This window comes from Acanthochromis polyacanthus, chromosome 22 (assembly GCF_021347895.1).
Source record: "Acanthochromis polyacanthus isolate Apoly-LR-REF ecotype Palm Island chromosome 22, KAUST_Apoly_ChrSc, whole genome shotgun sequence".
Classification (NCBI taxonomy): domain Eukaryota; kingdom Metazoa; phylum Chordata; class Actinopteri; family Pomacentridae; genus Acanthochromis; species Acanthochromis polyacanthus.
In genome coordinates this window covers 5104081-5120441 of record NC_067134.1, presented here as the reverse complement: position 1 = coordinate 5120441, position 16361 = coordinate 5104081, and the positions used below count along the sequence as shown (strand labels likewise).

Genomic DNA, 16361 nt, shown 5'->3' with positions numbered 1-16361 from the left:
TGGATGTGGCCGGAATACACAGCAGGGACTTTGCCACGTGCTGCATTCTTTTTCCACCATGCCAGCGGATTCTCCTTCTTGGACACAGGACGTTCTCCAAAATACATCAAGACCTGTGGAAAAATTGTGACAACAAAAGAATTTAAAATGTGTTTGATTATGTTTATTTAGATTTTGCAATACAGTTGTACTACAGTCATTTTCTGTTTCTGCAGTACAATGCTTTTCTATCATGTAATGTCTTTTTGTAGAAATTGTTAAAGAGAGCCAAAATTACCTCCTGCTGTACAGCTTCGTTTGACTGCTGCTCCTCATCTTGTTCTTCATCACTGGTGGTGGAGTCTGAGTCAAGGAATGATGTGGCCCTCTTGGCATGTGCTACTAGTGGGGAGTCCTGTGCTGTGCTAGATGCTGCATTTTCATTTGCAGTGGGCTGCCTCACTTGCTGTTTGGCAGCAAGTGCCATGGCTCGTACTGCATTTTGGACCTTGAATACATCATCAGCAGGCAAGAACCTCAGTTTTCGAAACCTGGGATCCAGAGCAGCAACAAGCAGGGTGATGTTTGGAGATTCAGGTGCAAACTCAGTTAGTCCTTGCCATCTTTCTGTGACCTGTTCTGCTGCATGAGCCTGGAATGACCTCACAGCTGCAATCTCAAGATCTGGACTCTGTATGTTCTTCTTAAGTTTGTGCACAAGATGTGGAAGTGCAGAAAGTGTGACATACTGTTGTCCACTCAGAAACACTGTGGCTGATTCAAAGGGCTCAAGGACCTGGTTCAGCTCCTCAATCAGGTTCCACTGTTCAGGTTTGAGATCCAGGTAGTGTTTCCCTCTTTGGGTCACTGCTGGGTCGGACAGTGTAGCAGTCATCTCTGTTCCTGCAACCTGGACAACATGGCATAGGTGCTGTTCCAGCGTGTGCAGACGTCTTGCACCAACATGTTCTCCTTAACACCCATTTGTTTCTGCTTGTCCTTCAACTTGGTGCATGCCAGTTCACTCTTTTTAAAGTGTTCGACAAGGCTTCTTGCAGCAGCCACACACTTGGAAATGGCCTGATGACTCTTCAGAGAGCTGTGCACAACCAAGTTGAGGGTGTGCCCTGCACATCGCATTGATGCCCATCCGTGCTTTTCTTTTAAAATGTTTGCTGCTGCTACAACATTTGCACCGTTGTCGTGGACAACAGCCTTGATTTTCTCTGCTGGAATATTGAATTTGGTAATTACCTCCTCTATCCACTCTGCAATATTTGCAGCCGTGTGTCTGTCCTCAAGGGGTATTGTTGTCAAGCAGTGGGACACCATGTTCCAGTTCTTCGTAAGATAGTGGCATGTCACCCCCATATAAGCCTCTGTTGCAATGCTTGTCCATATATCAGTTGTGAGTGCAATGCTGTCAGTCTCTTGCAGGGCTTGCTTCATCTTGACTTTGATGCCTTCATACTTTTTCTCCACCTGTTTTGTGAAGAAGGTTCTTGATGGAAGCTCGTAATTGGGATGGAAAGTGGAAATCATTGCTTTAAATCCGTCATCCTCCACCATGCTCAGTGGGCGCATGTCTGTAACGATCATGTTTAAAATGCTGTTAGTGAGCACAGCTGCTTGCTGAGGGATACATGATGGGGCTTTGTGCACAAATTTGTCCATACAAGACTGTGATTTACTGAAAAAGATCAGAAAAAATAGTTAATTGATATTACTCAGATTACATGTCATAATCACACTACAGTAGGTTTATGGCTGTGCATTTATAACCCTAAACTCACACCATCTGACCCAGTTCACTGCCTTCAAAGTAAGATTAATACACCTGCTGTATTGAAACACATTAGGCTTCAGTGTTACTTATATTTTATCCATCAATCAAAAGAGTGACACACACTATAAGGTTGTCGTTGTTGGTTCCACAACACTGTATGATCTGCTAGAAATGATCTTCTGGTGATAATGAGATAAATATGAGACCTACTCAGTGAATGTGATGATGTTTTTAATTCACCTACTTCATTCCACAGCACTGTCTTTTTTCGGATTAAACAAACCCTGTGTGAAAGTAGCATTAGCCTTGGGGGCATAACTACTAGCCACCATCGTAATTAACTAGCTATACAGTTGACGTTAGCCATAATTAACAGTAATAACCTTCCACAGAACTAACGTTAGGTTACATTAACGTTAGTAACATGCGTTAACGTTAATCATATTGATTTTACCTTGTCTTGTGTGGTCTGCTCTCTGAGTAGATTGGATGTCTTCTCTTGAGATGCTGCAGCATTGAAGACGTGCTGTTGTGGAACGCCAACTCGGTCTTGCAGTGAACACACATCACGATGTTCTCCTGTATTTTCAACTTGAAATGCTCCCAAACCCTGGACATTTTCTTTCGTTTCCTCCTGCACGTTTCTTCTCTTTCGTTGTCACTGTTTTCCTTCACGTCTTCCATTTTCCCGCTCACTAAACAAAACAACACATCTACTTCCTCCGTCGCATTCCGTTTTGTGGGTGATGTACGAGCATTGTGCCACGCTAAAAATAATCCGTGCGAAACACCGTGACTTGATCTTTAAAATTAAATATACTCTTACACTGGTTTGGCAGTGTGCAGATTGTTACCCTCTACCTGAGTTCTATTGGAGGGAGGTGCTGTCCATCGGGTTAATGGCCAATAGGATAGGGGGCGGGACAAAGAGGTCCGGGGTCAGACAGACAGTGCTGTTTTTGTTCCGGCACGCTGCATTTACCACACACCTCACTACTATCACTACTAAAACGAATATTCGAGGCGGAGGAAAATGCCTCGAGCATTTTTTGTACTCGAGTTACTCGAGTTACTCGAGTAATCGTTGCAGCCCTACTCAGCTTTCTATGTGTGTATAGTTGTACTGTTCTCTCTACGTGTTATATACAACTTGTATGTCAACGCAGTTAAACAGCCAGCCAAACTCGGTTTTCACGAGCCAGGAAGCGAGCGCCTTGCTCCTTTATTAGCATCTCATGGATGACAGGTGAAAACTTATGAGTGAAACTGCAATATACAAACAGAGAAGAGAAAAAGGCATTTTTAGCTTAGTTGTAAAGTTGCCTGGTTAATATAAACCGCGAGCAAGTGCTATAAACAGTCATTAAACATCAAACTACTGACTAAATGCTATGTTAACATGCTATGCAAATTGTCACGCAAGCCACCGATATGCTGATGTACTCGTTCACAAGCTAAAAAACGTGTTGACACAGTTAGACATTAGCATATATTTCCGTGATTAAAACAGAATAAACCACAATAAATGCATTTCTACAAATAAACAACAGTCAAATCAAGCATCTTATGGCCGTCCTGAACGTTAAACAATGAAGAAAAACTTACAGCCATTGCTTTCGCGGGTGTAGGAAAAAACGTAACAGGAGGAATGCTGTCACCATGTGTCTGCTTCTCTCTGCGTGTGTACATATGAGCATCTCTGTCCCACAATGCAAAGCAGATCCTTTTTAACCTTTCACAGTAAAACACCGATGAAATACTTCCAACTTGATCTTTCACAATAAAATTCTGATGAAATACTTTTAACTTGCTTTTTAAACTGTATGTTATTTAACTAGAAATGATGAATTGTCATCTGCGGGCAGAACAATAGTGTTTGTATAATCGTGTTTGCAGTGTCCTTCTATTTAAAAAAAAGCGTATACCGATATCAAAACGGCCCACCCGCGGGCCGCGTACTTTAACGGGTTAGCAAACAACAAATAAATGTGGAATAAAAATGGTACCACTGAAGTGTAAGCTGAGCCAATCAATACTTTGATCGTTTATTATTGATGCATATGGAGCAGAAAATTGTAAAAGAGAAGGTTAAATTTTCAAAAATTTTGAAGCCCAAATGTCCTTCAGTTCTAGAAAGACCCTTACACCGTGACGCTGGTGCAACCTACCGTTGTTAACCAGAATGTGGAGTGGTAGACCTCTGTCTAAGAATGTCTGAGCAAACTGACGCACGGATTTTAGTGAAGTCAGGTCCACAAAGACAAACTCAGCTGTGAGAAGAAAAGAAAAACTGGATGTTAACTTTCACCCAGCTTCCATGCTGGTTTCAGAAGTAATGAGGACATTGCAGGATGATTCATGAACATCTAAATCAGAGATGTCAAACATATGGACCATGGTAAAAGAAAAATAGAGAGAAGACAGCTGTAAATTTTAAATACTCCCTAGACACTGACCAGTTGTTCTGATCATAAAGTAAAATACTACATTGTTCAGTTCCAGATACCTGTAACTAAATGTTTGGTGCTTTTGTAGACACACTGATCTGTAAGTTGCAATGTGGAAATGATAAACTGAGCCATAATATTGTTGAAATTTTATGTTGAAGTACTTTTCTTTGGAAATTTTAGGTTGTTCATAATGTTTGGCACTGTCTGCCACTGTATCACTTTTGCAGTGTTCTGTTCTTTTGTTATACGCAGTCAGTTGCACATTTTTGCAAAGATTTCTCTTCATGTCTTTTACTCCACTATTGTTTTTTTAATTCGTAATCTTGATTCATTTATCTTGCTTGTTTCAAAGGGAGAAAGTCATCTGTAATTTCAAAGTACACTGTGTATAATGACAAAGCTTTTTTTTAACTTAAGATTATTAAACGTGAAAATGTTCAGAATGCACTTCACTGTTGCACTAAAACAAAGGGAAAAATTTGGAGTTATCATTATTTATAGGTTATTACGCTTTGATTTTACTTGCCCGGCCCGCAAGTGCCAATGCAGAAAAGCTGGATTTATGTTCAATGTAATGGTCAGAAAATCCATTTATTAAAATCAATAAAGTCTACACTGAAAACATTGCCTCCTCTGTGTTGTGCTTGGATGACTTGCACACAGCCGCCAACACAAGCATTTATTGAATAACTGTAGGACACTGAACTTGAATGAACTTGACCTCACATGATAGATGAGAAAATTTCACACTGTACAGGCCAGACATGCTAATAAAGAACCACCAAGTTAGCTACCAGACCATTTCAGTCACAGTCTGGGGCTTTTCTTTTTCGATAGAGAATGTCAGACCACGTGACTAACACGCAATGCATGACGGGTATGAGAGGCGGCTAACATAAACATAGCATCGCGCGGTAGTTAAACAAACGCTGACAACTAATATCCTTGTTGTTTTAACAACATAAAAAAAACTTTTGAATGGAAATTAGTAGTCATGTTTAAGACAAAGGAGAGCACTGCAGGCCCATACAAAGAAAAACTTGACCAAAAAGCTAAGAAAAGGTACGAGGAAAAGTTGATAGGAGTCAAGGGGCTAGACCCATACAAGCATTCCGTGTGGACCAAAGATGTTCGCGTATTGCCCAACTTTCAACATGCATACATTTATAATTATATGATTTTAAACGTCAGTGCATACACGCATGAAGTCTTTAGCAACTTCAAATCCCTGCAGCAAGCGCAAGTCCAGTTCACAGATGGATGGGTGCACGACCTGGAGATGTGCAGAGTTGACCATAAGACTGTCGTTTGGACAAAGGTAGGTGTCACAATTTCATTCATTGTACATCTAACAATGGCACCAGAGAGGTGACACAAATACTACATCCGAATTTGTTATTATTGTGCCACCAGAATCAATGCAGAGGGAGTTAGCAGTAGCTTGTAGCCGCGAGATGCAAACGCAGTTAAATGGCCGCATTTCGCAGAAGAGGACCTCTTTCAGGACGACCAAGTGTGAAGTTGTAACAAAACTTTTCCCTCCAGTCCTTTTTGGAGTGAAACAGCAGAGAAACACAGGCTTCAACTGTAGCTTTAGCAACAGCCTCTTACCACTAACTCATTAATGACTGTAGGCTTTTTCTAAATGTGATATAAACCAAATAATATTGTAAAGTCAAATGTATTAGCATTGCTTTATCTTGCATCAAATAATAAATTATCATTCCTAACTGCTGATATTTATAGCTTTAATTTAAATGTGTCCAAGCAAAATACAAGAGAAAGCTTTATTCACCTTAAAAAGTAATTACACACGTGGACAAAATTGTTGGTTCCCCTCAGTTAAAGAAGGAAAAACCCACAATTCTCACTGAAATCACTTGAAACTCACAAAAGTAACAATAAATAAAAATTTATTGAAAATTAAATAATCAAAATCAGCCATCACTTTTGAATTGTTGATTAACATAATTATTTAAAAAAACAAACTAATGAAATAGGGCTGGACAAAAATGATGGTACCCATAACTTAATATTTTGTTGCACAACCTTTTGAGGCAATCACTGCAATTAAACGATTTCTGTATTTGTCAATGAGCGTTCTGCAGCTGTCAACAGGTATTTTGGCCCACTCCTCATGAGCAAACAGCTCCAGTTGTCTCAGGTTTGATGGGTGTCTTCTCCAAATGGCATGTTTCAGCTCCTTCCACATATGTTCAATGGGATTCAGATCTGGGCTCATAGAAGGCCACTTTAGAATAGTCCAACGCTTTTCTCTCAGCCATTCTTGGGTGTTTTTGGCTGTGTGTTTTGGATTGTTGTCCTGTTGGAAGACCCATGACCTGCGACTGAGACCAAGCTTTCTGACACGAGGCAGCACATTTCTCTCCAGAATGCCTTGATAGTCTTCAGATTTCATCATACCTTGCACACTTTCAAGACACCCTGTGCCAGATGCAGCAAAGCAGCCCCAAAACATTACTGAGCCTCCTCCATGTTTCACCATAGGGACAGTGTTCTTTTCTTCGTATGCTTGGTTTTTGAGTCTATGAACATAGAGTTGATGTGCCTTACCACAAAGCTCCAGTTTGGTCTCATCTGTCCAAAGGACATTCTCCCAGAAGCTTTGTGGCTTGTCAACATGCATTTTTGCAAATTCCAGTCTCGCTTTTTATGAGTTTTTTTCAGCAGTGGTGTCCTCCTTGGTCGTCTCCCATGAAGTCCACTTTGACTCAAACAACGACGAATGGTGCGATCTGACACTGATGTACCTTGGCCTTGGAGTTCACCTTTAATTTCTTTGGAGGTTGCTCTGGGCTCTTTGGATACAATTCGAACGATCCGTCTGTTCAATTTGTCATCAATTTTCCTCTTGCGGCCACGTCCAGGGAGGTTGGCTACTGTCCCGTGGGTCTTGAACTTCTGAATAATATGAGCCACTGTTGTCACAGGAACTTCAAGCTGTTTAGAGATGGTCTTATAGCCTTTACCTTTAAGATGTTTGTCTATAATTTTTTTTTCGGATGTCCTGGGACAATTCTCTCCTTCGCTTTCTGTTGTCCATGTTCAGTGTGGTACACACCTTTTCACCAAACAGCAGGGTGACTACTTGTCTCCCTTTAAATAGGCAGACTGACTGATTATGAGTTTGGAAACACCTGTGATGTCAATTAAATGACACACCTGAGTTAATCATGTCACTCTGGTCAAATAGTTTTCAATCTTTTATAGAGGTACCATCATTTTTGTCCAGGCCTGTTTCATGAGTTTGTTTTTTTAAATAATTATGTTAATCAACAATTCAAAAGTAATGGCTGTTTTTGATTATTTAATTTTCAATAAATTTTTATTTATTGTTACTTTTGTGAGTTTCAAGTGATTTCAGTGAGAATTGTGGGTTTTTCCCTGAGGGGTACCAACAATTTTGTCCACGTGTGTAAATATATGTTGAAAATATTGTTAGTCGCAATTATTTTGTCCAAGTGCATAATGAAGCAATTTGAATGTCGTCCTCCCTACTCCTAAATTCTAGCTGTAATGGCACTGTAGAAATTTGTATCTTCCTTTGCTTTAGAGAAGCATTCAAGTTGAGTTTGTGTGTGTCTGGTTTAAATATAGATGGGACACTATTAATTTTACTTTTAACCACAATTTGACATGGTGGGATTTTAAAGACAAAACTTTTGATGTCCACTTCTCTAAACTTGTTTTCTTCATTGATCTTTTCAGGTGAATCACTCCATGCGCCTCAGCCAAAAGCCACTTCAGCCCTGGGTGATCCTCAAATCAACTGGAGAAGTGGAGAGTGCCCATTGTACATGTATGGCTGGCGTGGCTGAAAAGTGTGTACATGTTGCTGCCCTCCTGTACAAAATTGACACTGCAGTGCGTCTGCGAGGGAATGTCACACCCACGGATGTGCAGGCTTATTGGATTATGCCATCAAATGTGAACAAAGTCCAAGGTGTTCCAGGCTACAAAATTGACTACTCCACCAGTGCGTCAAGGAAAAGGGCACTAGACCAGTCCATCAGTGAATGGCAGAGTAAGAGACCCAGCATCCTGACTTGCATTGGTGGCCAACCAATACAACAGAACACACTGGCAAACTTAAAACCCCTCTCAGATCTTATGCATGCACACAGGTCAGGACTTTGCTCTGTTATGGAGGAATTTTGCCACTTATATGCAGACCCTATCCAGCCTCGTCTCCTCCCAAAATCTCTTCTATGCCTCTATGACCCACAGAAGAGGGGATGTGAACTTTCTGTTCTTCTTGAGCACTGTGAACATTTAAAACCTTGTGTTGCTGTGTCAGACGCAGAGGCAGAAGCACTAGAAGAGGAAACAAGGGAGCAGCACAAATCAGATTTTTGGCACACAGCACGAGCAGGAAGGATCACTGCATCAAACATGCATGCTGTTGTTTCCACCTCCATTGTAAAACCAGCTTTATCAACGGTAAAGAAAGTCTGCTATCCACAAAATAAGCCACATTTGTTCCAAAATTCTGATCCAGAGCCAATCAAATGGGGAAGAGAAAATGAAGACATTGCTAGGGAATGGTACATCTCACGGAGCAAGCTGCAGCACAAGGATCTTAAAGTGGAGAATTGCGGTTTGATAATCAACCCGACATTTCCTGAACTGGGTGCCACTCCAGATGCTCTTGTTTACTGTGAGTGCTGCGGAAAAGGCTGCATGGAAATTAAGTGTCCGTATACACACCGTGACCACAACTTTCAACAAGCCTGCGAAGACAAGAAGTTTTGTTTGCAGTTGACTGATGGCAAACTTGAGTTGAAACAGAATCACATGTATTACAAGCAAGTCCAAACACAGATCTTCGTTACAAAGTCACATTTCTGTGACTTTGTTGTGTGGACAAACTCAGCCAGCATCATCACACGTGTCTTGCCAGATGTAAACATGTGGGGTACACTTTTGCCTGTGGCTCAGGACTTTTTTTATAAGGTTGTTCTGCCAGAGCTCGTAGCACATCACACTGATCCAATGCCCAACACTAATGAAGTTAAGCCTTCTGCAGATCCTGCACCCAAAATCAAAAGAAAAACAAAAGTCAAGCAATGAATAACGCTCTAGTTATAAGACATATGACATACAGTATGTTTAGTCAGTGTGCTTAAGCATTTTTCCACTGGTTCTGATCCATATTTGCATTGTTGTTACCCTGTCTACTTTTGCATGCTTTTTGAATTGATTGAGGTTTGAAACAGGTTGTCTTTTGAGCACTCAGCACTTTCTTAGCATTTTCACACTCATTCTTTTCACGGTTTGATCTTTGCATCTTACAAATAAAGAGACGTAAGTAATTTCATTGTTTTATTTGCAGCTCTTTGAACATATCACATATCATGAAGGGGTATTTCATATTCACCAAAGTTCATCGTGTCAACACAACACTTGGGCACATATTAGTGAGTGCACATGACACAGCCACTATCTTATCAAGTAAAATCATGTCTTCACCTTCACAGGGCACAACGAAGCCCACATGTATGGTGTCATTAAATATAGTGTACTGAGATCGCAGGCATCCAACATGGGCCAGTTTTCGTGTCTCCTCTACATCTTTTGCCTCAAGCTGGCTACGGCCCCTCGTAAAAGCGGGAATTTTCAAAGAGGCACCCATTAGAGCAACGCTTTCCTTAATATCAAATCCCCGGTCTGCCAGTACAATGTCTCCAGGTGACAGCTTCTGTAGAAAGCCACAGTTCTCAGCAATGCGTTTGTCACTGGAACGCCCTCCCCATCCTTTAGAAATGAAAGAGATGGTCCCTTGCGGTGTGATGCCAATTAGAAATTTCATTGTGTGTCTACTTTTGTAGGTAGAGTATGTTTCTGCTTTAGCACGGAGATTTTGTGCCTTCTCCATAAAAAGTTCAAAACAGTCTATGATAACTGTGACACGGTCCCCAAACACTTCAACATACTGATGTGGCATGCTAGCCTGTATGCAATGCCTCTTTGGCCAGTAAACCAAAGGGCTTAGGTGAGCATATAGGACACTTGCAGTGTTGGTAAACAAGGTGGATACAGTTGTCCGGCTAACATCAAAAAGGTGTGCAATATGATCAAGAGGCAGATTCAGTCTTAAACGCATGAGAGTCATCAAGAGCATTTGAAAGTAGGACATCTTTTGATCTGTATTTGGTAAGCTGGAGCGAATCTGGATTAGAACTACCATTAAAAGAGCAAAAGATGGAAGCCCTGTATAGAACTTTACTTTAGAGTTATTTTCCTTTAAAAACTCTTCATCCAGTTTTTTTTTTTTTTGACAATTCTGCTTTCAATCTGCTATTCTCCTCCTGAAGACGTGCGATTTCATGTAACCTTTGTGAACACATTCTACAATCTTGCTGCTCTTCATTGATTGGTTGTGGTTCCATCTCTACTGCCATTTCCGTTGTGTTTGGTGCTAGAAAAGACAACATAAAAATTACAACTTTTGGTATATGAAATGCAAAAACACAGGAAAAAAAACAAGAACACATAACTAATTAATAAATTTAAATAAATGAACTTAAGCTGGTACATTTAATGTTAGTCCTTACATTTAACCTCAAGTAGCACTATCATTTCCTGTGTTTGTAAACAGTAATAAAATTTAATACAGTACCAGCATTCTAGGTCTATTATACCGTGTGTCTATTGTCAAGTAAGATGCAGAAGTTGAGGTCTCAGAAAGGACTCAGGCTCATTATGGCCCTAAGGTAACAAAGGTTTTGAAGCAGACAAATAAAGAAACATTATAAGTTAACCACATGATTATGCTTGCTGCAGTACATATATTCTAGAATGTTGATTTGATTTGATGATATAGATGATTTATTATGTTTAAGATAAAGAAGAATGATTTAAGAAGTGATTCTGTGTAAAGTAATCCTTGTTTAGGTTCTGTATGTGTGAACAGGCCTGAAAGGCTCTGTGTGTGTAGCCTTAAAAAAGCAGAAGTGCAGAAAACAACAATCACCATGACTCGGCAGCCACAGTGACACAGCAACCTCCTCAGAAAAAGGGGAAGTTTGGGAAAACCCAGAAGGATCTGTTGAAATGTGTGTGTGTTAAACAGAATGTGGACACTGTGTATTTGCTGTAACAACATGACTTCTGTATTACTGCTGTATGTGACAGCCAGTTGATTGCATAAGTTAGACGGAGCCAGGGGCGTACCTAGCCAGTTTTGTGTGTAAGGAGAGAGTATAAAAATGGGAGCGCAGAGACATTATACGGGAGATGTTCGCCGGAGCTGCAAAGGGAACTTGGCCGGAGTTCTGAAGAATCTTCACCTTCCTCTATTGCCCTAGAGACGGGAAGACTACGCGGGACTTAGGCTCCAGAGATCGCTGAGGACATCGTTGGAAGCAAAGTCTTTTTCTGACTTTGTTCAACAAGCGAGGACCACACTCTGCCAAACGGAGAGTCCTAAGAGGTTCTGCAGTTATCCAGAAGAAACCAATAGAGGGAAGAACCGACTACACCCGAAGAGGCAAAGGAGGCAACAGCACTGGGCTGTTCCCCTCCCCGGGGCTGGGAGACCCAGTGACCCACCATAGCCTGAACAGACGAGGGTTCTCCATCACCACCATCCCACAGAGAAGACAGCTAGGGCGTAAGCACTAACGTTCCAGCCGATTCCAAAGATAACTGCCAGACCACGATTGGCTTACGGGATTCCTCCGCTCCCCCTGCTGAGGGAAGAGATCTTTTTGTCCTCAAAGAAGACATCGTACCGAGTCTACTGGACAACTGAAGACTTTGCCCAGACGCAAGTCAAGATCGAGTGATACGGTAGTGGCCACGCTGTTCGCTCTCTCTCCTAAATTTACTAATTAGAGAAGATTGTCAGGTACGCTCAGTTTAGTTACTCTAGTATAATTTTTATTCAGAAATAATTAATTGTTTAATCATGAATTGATGCTGTGCCCTTGCTAAACTTGCTTAATAAAATGCTTTATTGCATTTAAAGAGAAGCCTAATGAAATTATTATAAACCACTAAAAATCTGCATAGTGGTAAAAAGTTAAGTTGATTGTGTGCATTCAATCCAATGGTTCTTAAAGGTTACTTAGTCCAAATTGAGAGTGTTTAAACATTACCCCTGAGGTTAGTTCTTTCCAAACCTCTAAAACGAACCCAGGAATAGCACCAAGTGCATGCAAGTCCTTAGAGAGAAGCTGACCGATAACAAACGTGATTGATAGATCAATTCTACTACTTCGAAAGGCTGCTTAGTGGGATAGCATTTATCAGATAAGAGGGGTGAGACGTTCGGATGCAAGGCAGTCAGAACCTGGTCGAGTGTCTCTCGACTCCAGCTTAATTATTCTGCTGAAACCTGTTAGGTGGAATACTAATAGGCAGATAGAATCTAACCCTTTAAACGGAGAGCTGGACCAGATTTAACCTGAGGTAAGGGTTAAAAAAGGCTAGACTGGCGAACACTATGTACATCTACATTACGTTTGATATGAGCTAAACAAGCTACAAACTTTAAACTAAACTAGAGGACAGTGAGCAAATCGATCATATGTCAAACGCTCCTCATAAAGTAAACACAAAAGGAAAAGAAGAGAATCTCAGAATTTACAAGTAAAAGGAATATAATCAACAATTTTACCCGAATGGACATGTGCTGTATTATCCATCCCGGTGTCTGGTGCAGCGGAGTTATGCTCAACTGGTCCGTGTATCATCCGATCATTCCAGTATTCCATTCAACCTGGCAAACGAAAAACAAAATAACCACTTGATATTTCGTTTTCCTGTTTTTTTGTATGACCAAAAATTGAGGGATTGGTGTTTGATTTCCGTTGTCCAACCCAAAACAGAACAAATAATAAACAGGAAAACCAAAACGAAATAATAACTCTAATTTAGCTATTATTGGTATCCATTTCCCAATGTGCTTTGCTCGCGCAACAGAGTAGACGCCGCTCGGGGTGCTGCGCAGCGAGAAATACGGCCGCCCTCTTGGTCCGGTCAGCCGCTCCACTCAGCGCTGTTTGACAGCGCATTTAATCCATCTTAACTCTGAATATTAAACTGATTTTCACACGTTTTTATTTTTTGCTGCAAACGTCATACATGTAGCTATGTGATAAAGGACAAATGGTTCGGCGTATTTTAATATTCATAGCGGGATTAACAGTAATAGAATATTCTGATATTAAGCTCGACTGTAGACAGGTATTTTGCAAACACTGTAAACACACACACACACTAATATATGTTAGAGAAGCAGATAATGGCAGTAAAGCCAATTATTTCAATAATTTGAAGGGATAAAAGCCCGGGATCTTTCTGCATGGATTTTGCATGTTCTCCCTGTGCATGCGTTTGGCCCGCGGGCCGCCAATTGCCGACCACTGATTTAGAGTAATCAATTAACCTCAGTATATTTTTGGACTGTGGGAAGAAGCCAGAGTACCCGGAGAAAACCCACGCATGCCCCGCAAGTGTTTTAACCTCAGTAAGGGATGCGTGTGTCCTAGTAACAGGATGTAGGAGAAGAATCACCTTTTTTTCCCCCAATTCTTACATATTTTGCATCTTTTTGCATATATCACAACTATTCGCATACTTTGCAACTTTCCGCAATTTCCCCGCATAAAATGGCATAAAAACCCCGCATATTTATTCGCATAATCAAGGATTTTAGCCCGCGGAATCAAGGATTTTAGCCCGCGTTTCTCTGGAGGGTCTAGTTAATGAGTCCCTTGCCACTGCTTGTGGTGTTTCTTCGCCAACGGCTCAAACACCTTATTAAATCAAATAAAACTCGCACGCTGTAGCAACATTCTACTTTTATAGTAACTGAGAGGTCTCTAAAAGGAGGGTAAAAATGGTTGCAAATGACAGAAAAACACGACGGCTACATAGAAAGTCCAATCAGTGCTTTTTCTCACAGGTTTTTCCTGCAGAGAGGAATTTTTGGTGTCTTTCTGCAGCATCAAGAAACAAACTAAAGTGATTAGAAATCTGACATAATAAAATATATGACTGCTTATGATATAACCAAAGAAAGTTATCTTTTAGGTCCCAGATCAACATTATTTAAAGAACACAACACTTACCTGCACTTTTATTCTGTTTAAAATAATTTTAAAAAGCCCCAAAAGGTGCAGTGAAGAATTTCTGGTGCGACTTCAAAGTGCAATATAGATAATAATCTGTGCAGTATTAAGACTTCTCTCAGTATTTCTATTCATGAAAGGATCTGTGCAGTACAGTTAATTCCAGAAGTAGTACTTATGTATGTTTTTGGTTTATTTTTATACTACCGTCCATAGAGGTTTGCACTATCTTGGCTGCTATAACACTGCAAATTTCCCCAAAAATTCTAAATAAATAAATGATATAAATGATAAACTAACTGAGGCTTATTTTATCTTAAAAATGAGGCGAATCAAAGTAACTGATGTAAAAAATTAACAGTCTGGAGTCTGTTTTCAACACTAGAGGAGCAGCTTTTCATTTGAAAGCTCATTTTAGACCAAAATACTGAACAGCAGCTTCTGTTTCCGGCTACTAAAATGCATTTAGGGTGAATGTTTACCTTTTCCTTTGCTGTTCTCTTCATGAATCTTCCTGACGGCTTCTGCTCCCTCTTCTCTCTCGTTCCCAGCTGGAGATGATGGAGATTAGAGAGAAGCTTGGTGGGCAGAAGTCCAGCAGATAATCCACTTCAACCAATCCTACGGTCTGTCTAAACCGATTAACTGTGAAATACAGACCAACCTCACCTTTATTTGATATAATCCTTACTATTAAACAAAGACCCCGTGTGAGCTGTATTCTGCACAATTGGCATTTTCTGGCATCAAATTGACAACAAAAATTAAGTTGAAGGGAAATATGTAATCATTCCGTATTAAAACAAACAAATCTACAAGAAAAGCTCCCACCTGACTCTCTCAGAAAGAGATTTGTACAATAACTTCAACATATTTAATGGAGCCATGTGAAATCTTATCTTTATGCGATTAATATTTTCACAATTACAGGCCCTCAAAGTGCAAAGGGGTGGGTTTAGAATTGAACTTTTGAATTCATGTTATATTTTACAGTATCTCTGAGCCCTGGAGATGGATACATGAAATTTTCATTGCTGAAAACACATTGGAGGTCCATTAAAAACTGCAACTAAATTAACATTAAATCCTCTCAAGGTGTCACAATCTGAAGCCAAAATCTACCAATGCTTGTTTCGAACACTCTAGATCAGAGACATTAAACTGATGCAGTTTCAACATATCTCATAATACTGATGCTTCCACAAAAAAACAAACATGCCGAACAGAAAGGAGATTTTGGCTACATATCGTAATATTTGGAGTGAATGTAAACCGATTGTTGCAGAGCTCAAATACATATTTCAGCCCTGAAATCTTCATGTGTCTATCTTCTGATTCTGAGTAGTGCAGGTGACAGGAAGTGACGACTTTTTTCATGGGATGACCCTTAACACTGGACTGCTGACTGAGTGTGACTGGACAGGAGCCTACCTATGATAACATGCATGCCAAGGTTTGCCAGGTGTTTCGCTGTCTCAAAACCCATCCCTCTGGTACCTCCAGTCACAATGGCAACCCTTCCATTTTGCTTGGGTAAGACTGTGTAGGAGGAGAGAGGGGACCACAAGAGAACATTACCCAATCCTTCACTTCTGCTGCAATCAGATTTCCTCCCCTACTTAAAAACAGTTAAAGCAGTTACATCATAGAGCATTCCTAACTGTGCAGGGAGAAAAAACTACGAAGACTTTGTTGTCTTTGCAGCAGTTCATCTATCAGACACGATGCTGTTAAAACTTCAACAGAACTGAACTCCAATCAGTAAAGGTGATACAAATGGACTTCTTCATCTGGCATGTAGCCATAAATAATGAGCATATGTTGAAGAAAGAGGAGTTTGGCAATAATTAGAAAGAAGTGTTAGAATTGACATTTCGGACCACCAATCTACACTCTGGTTTTCGATTTTTTTTTTTTGCAAAACTCGAAGGGGTCTAACTACTTTCTGTGTCCAAATAGGAGATTACACACTACTGTAGGTAAATGAAAAATATTTCATAATTCCACATCAACAACAACAAAAAAACAACTATAAAGAGTTGAACAAAT

General features: G+C 40.4%; 2 protein-coding genes across 19 annotated transcripts in view; both read right to left on the bottom strand.

The window, feature by feature from the left end:
* LOC110961818 (dehydrogenase/reductase SDR family member on chromosome X-like) overlaps positions 1-5199 on the bottom strand; it is a 37814-nt gene extending 32615 nt beyond the window's left edge. Inside the window, exon 1 of one of the 2 annotated variants that reach the window (XM_051943056.1) lies at positions 3371-5199. In XM_051943056.1, coding sequence (XP_051799016.1) covers positions 3371-3462 — 92 coding nt within the window. In that variant the 5' untranslated portion in view covers positions 3463-5199. The remainder of the gene's footprint in view (positions 1-3370) is intronic. The other variant, XM_051943055.1, reaches the window with a different exon arrangement.
* LOC110972485 (zinc finger protein OZF-like) overlaps positions 1-16361 on the bottom strand; it is a 657596-nt gene that overhangs the window by 156463 nt on the left and 484772 nt on the right. The gene's annotated exons all lie outside the window — the stretch shown is intronic.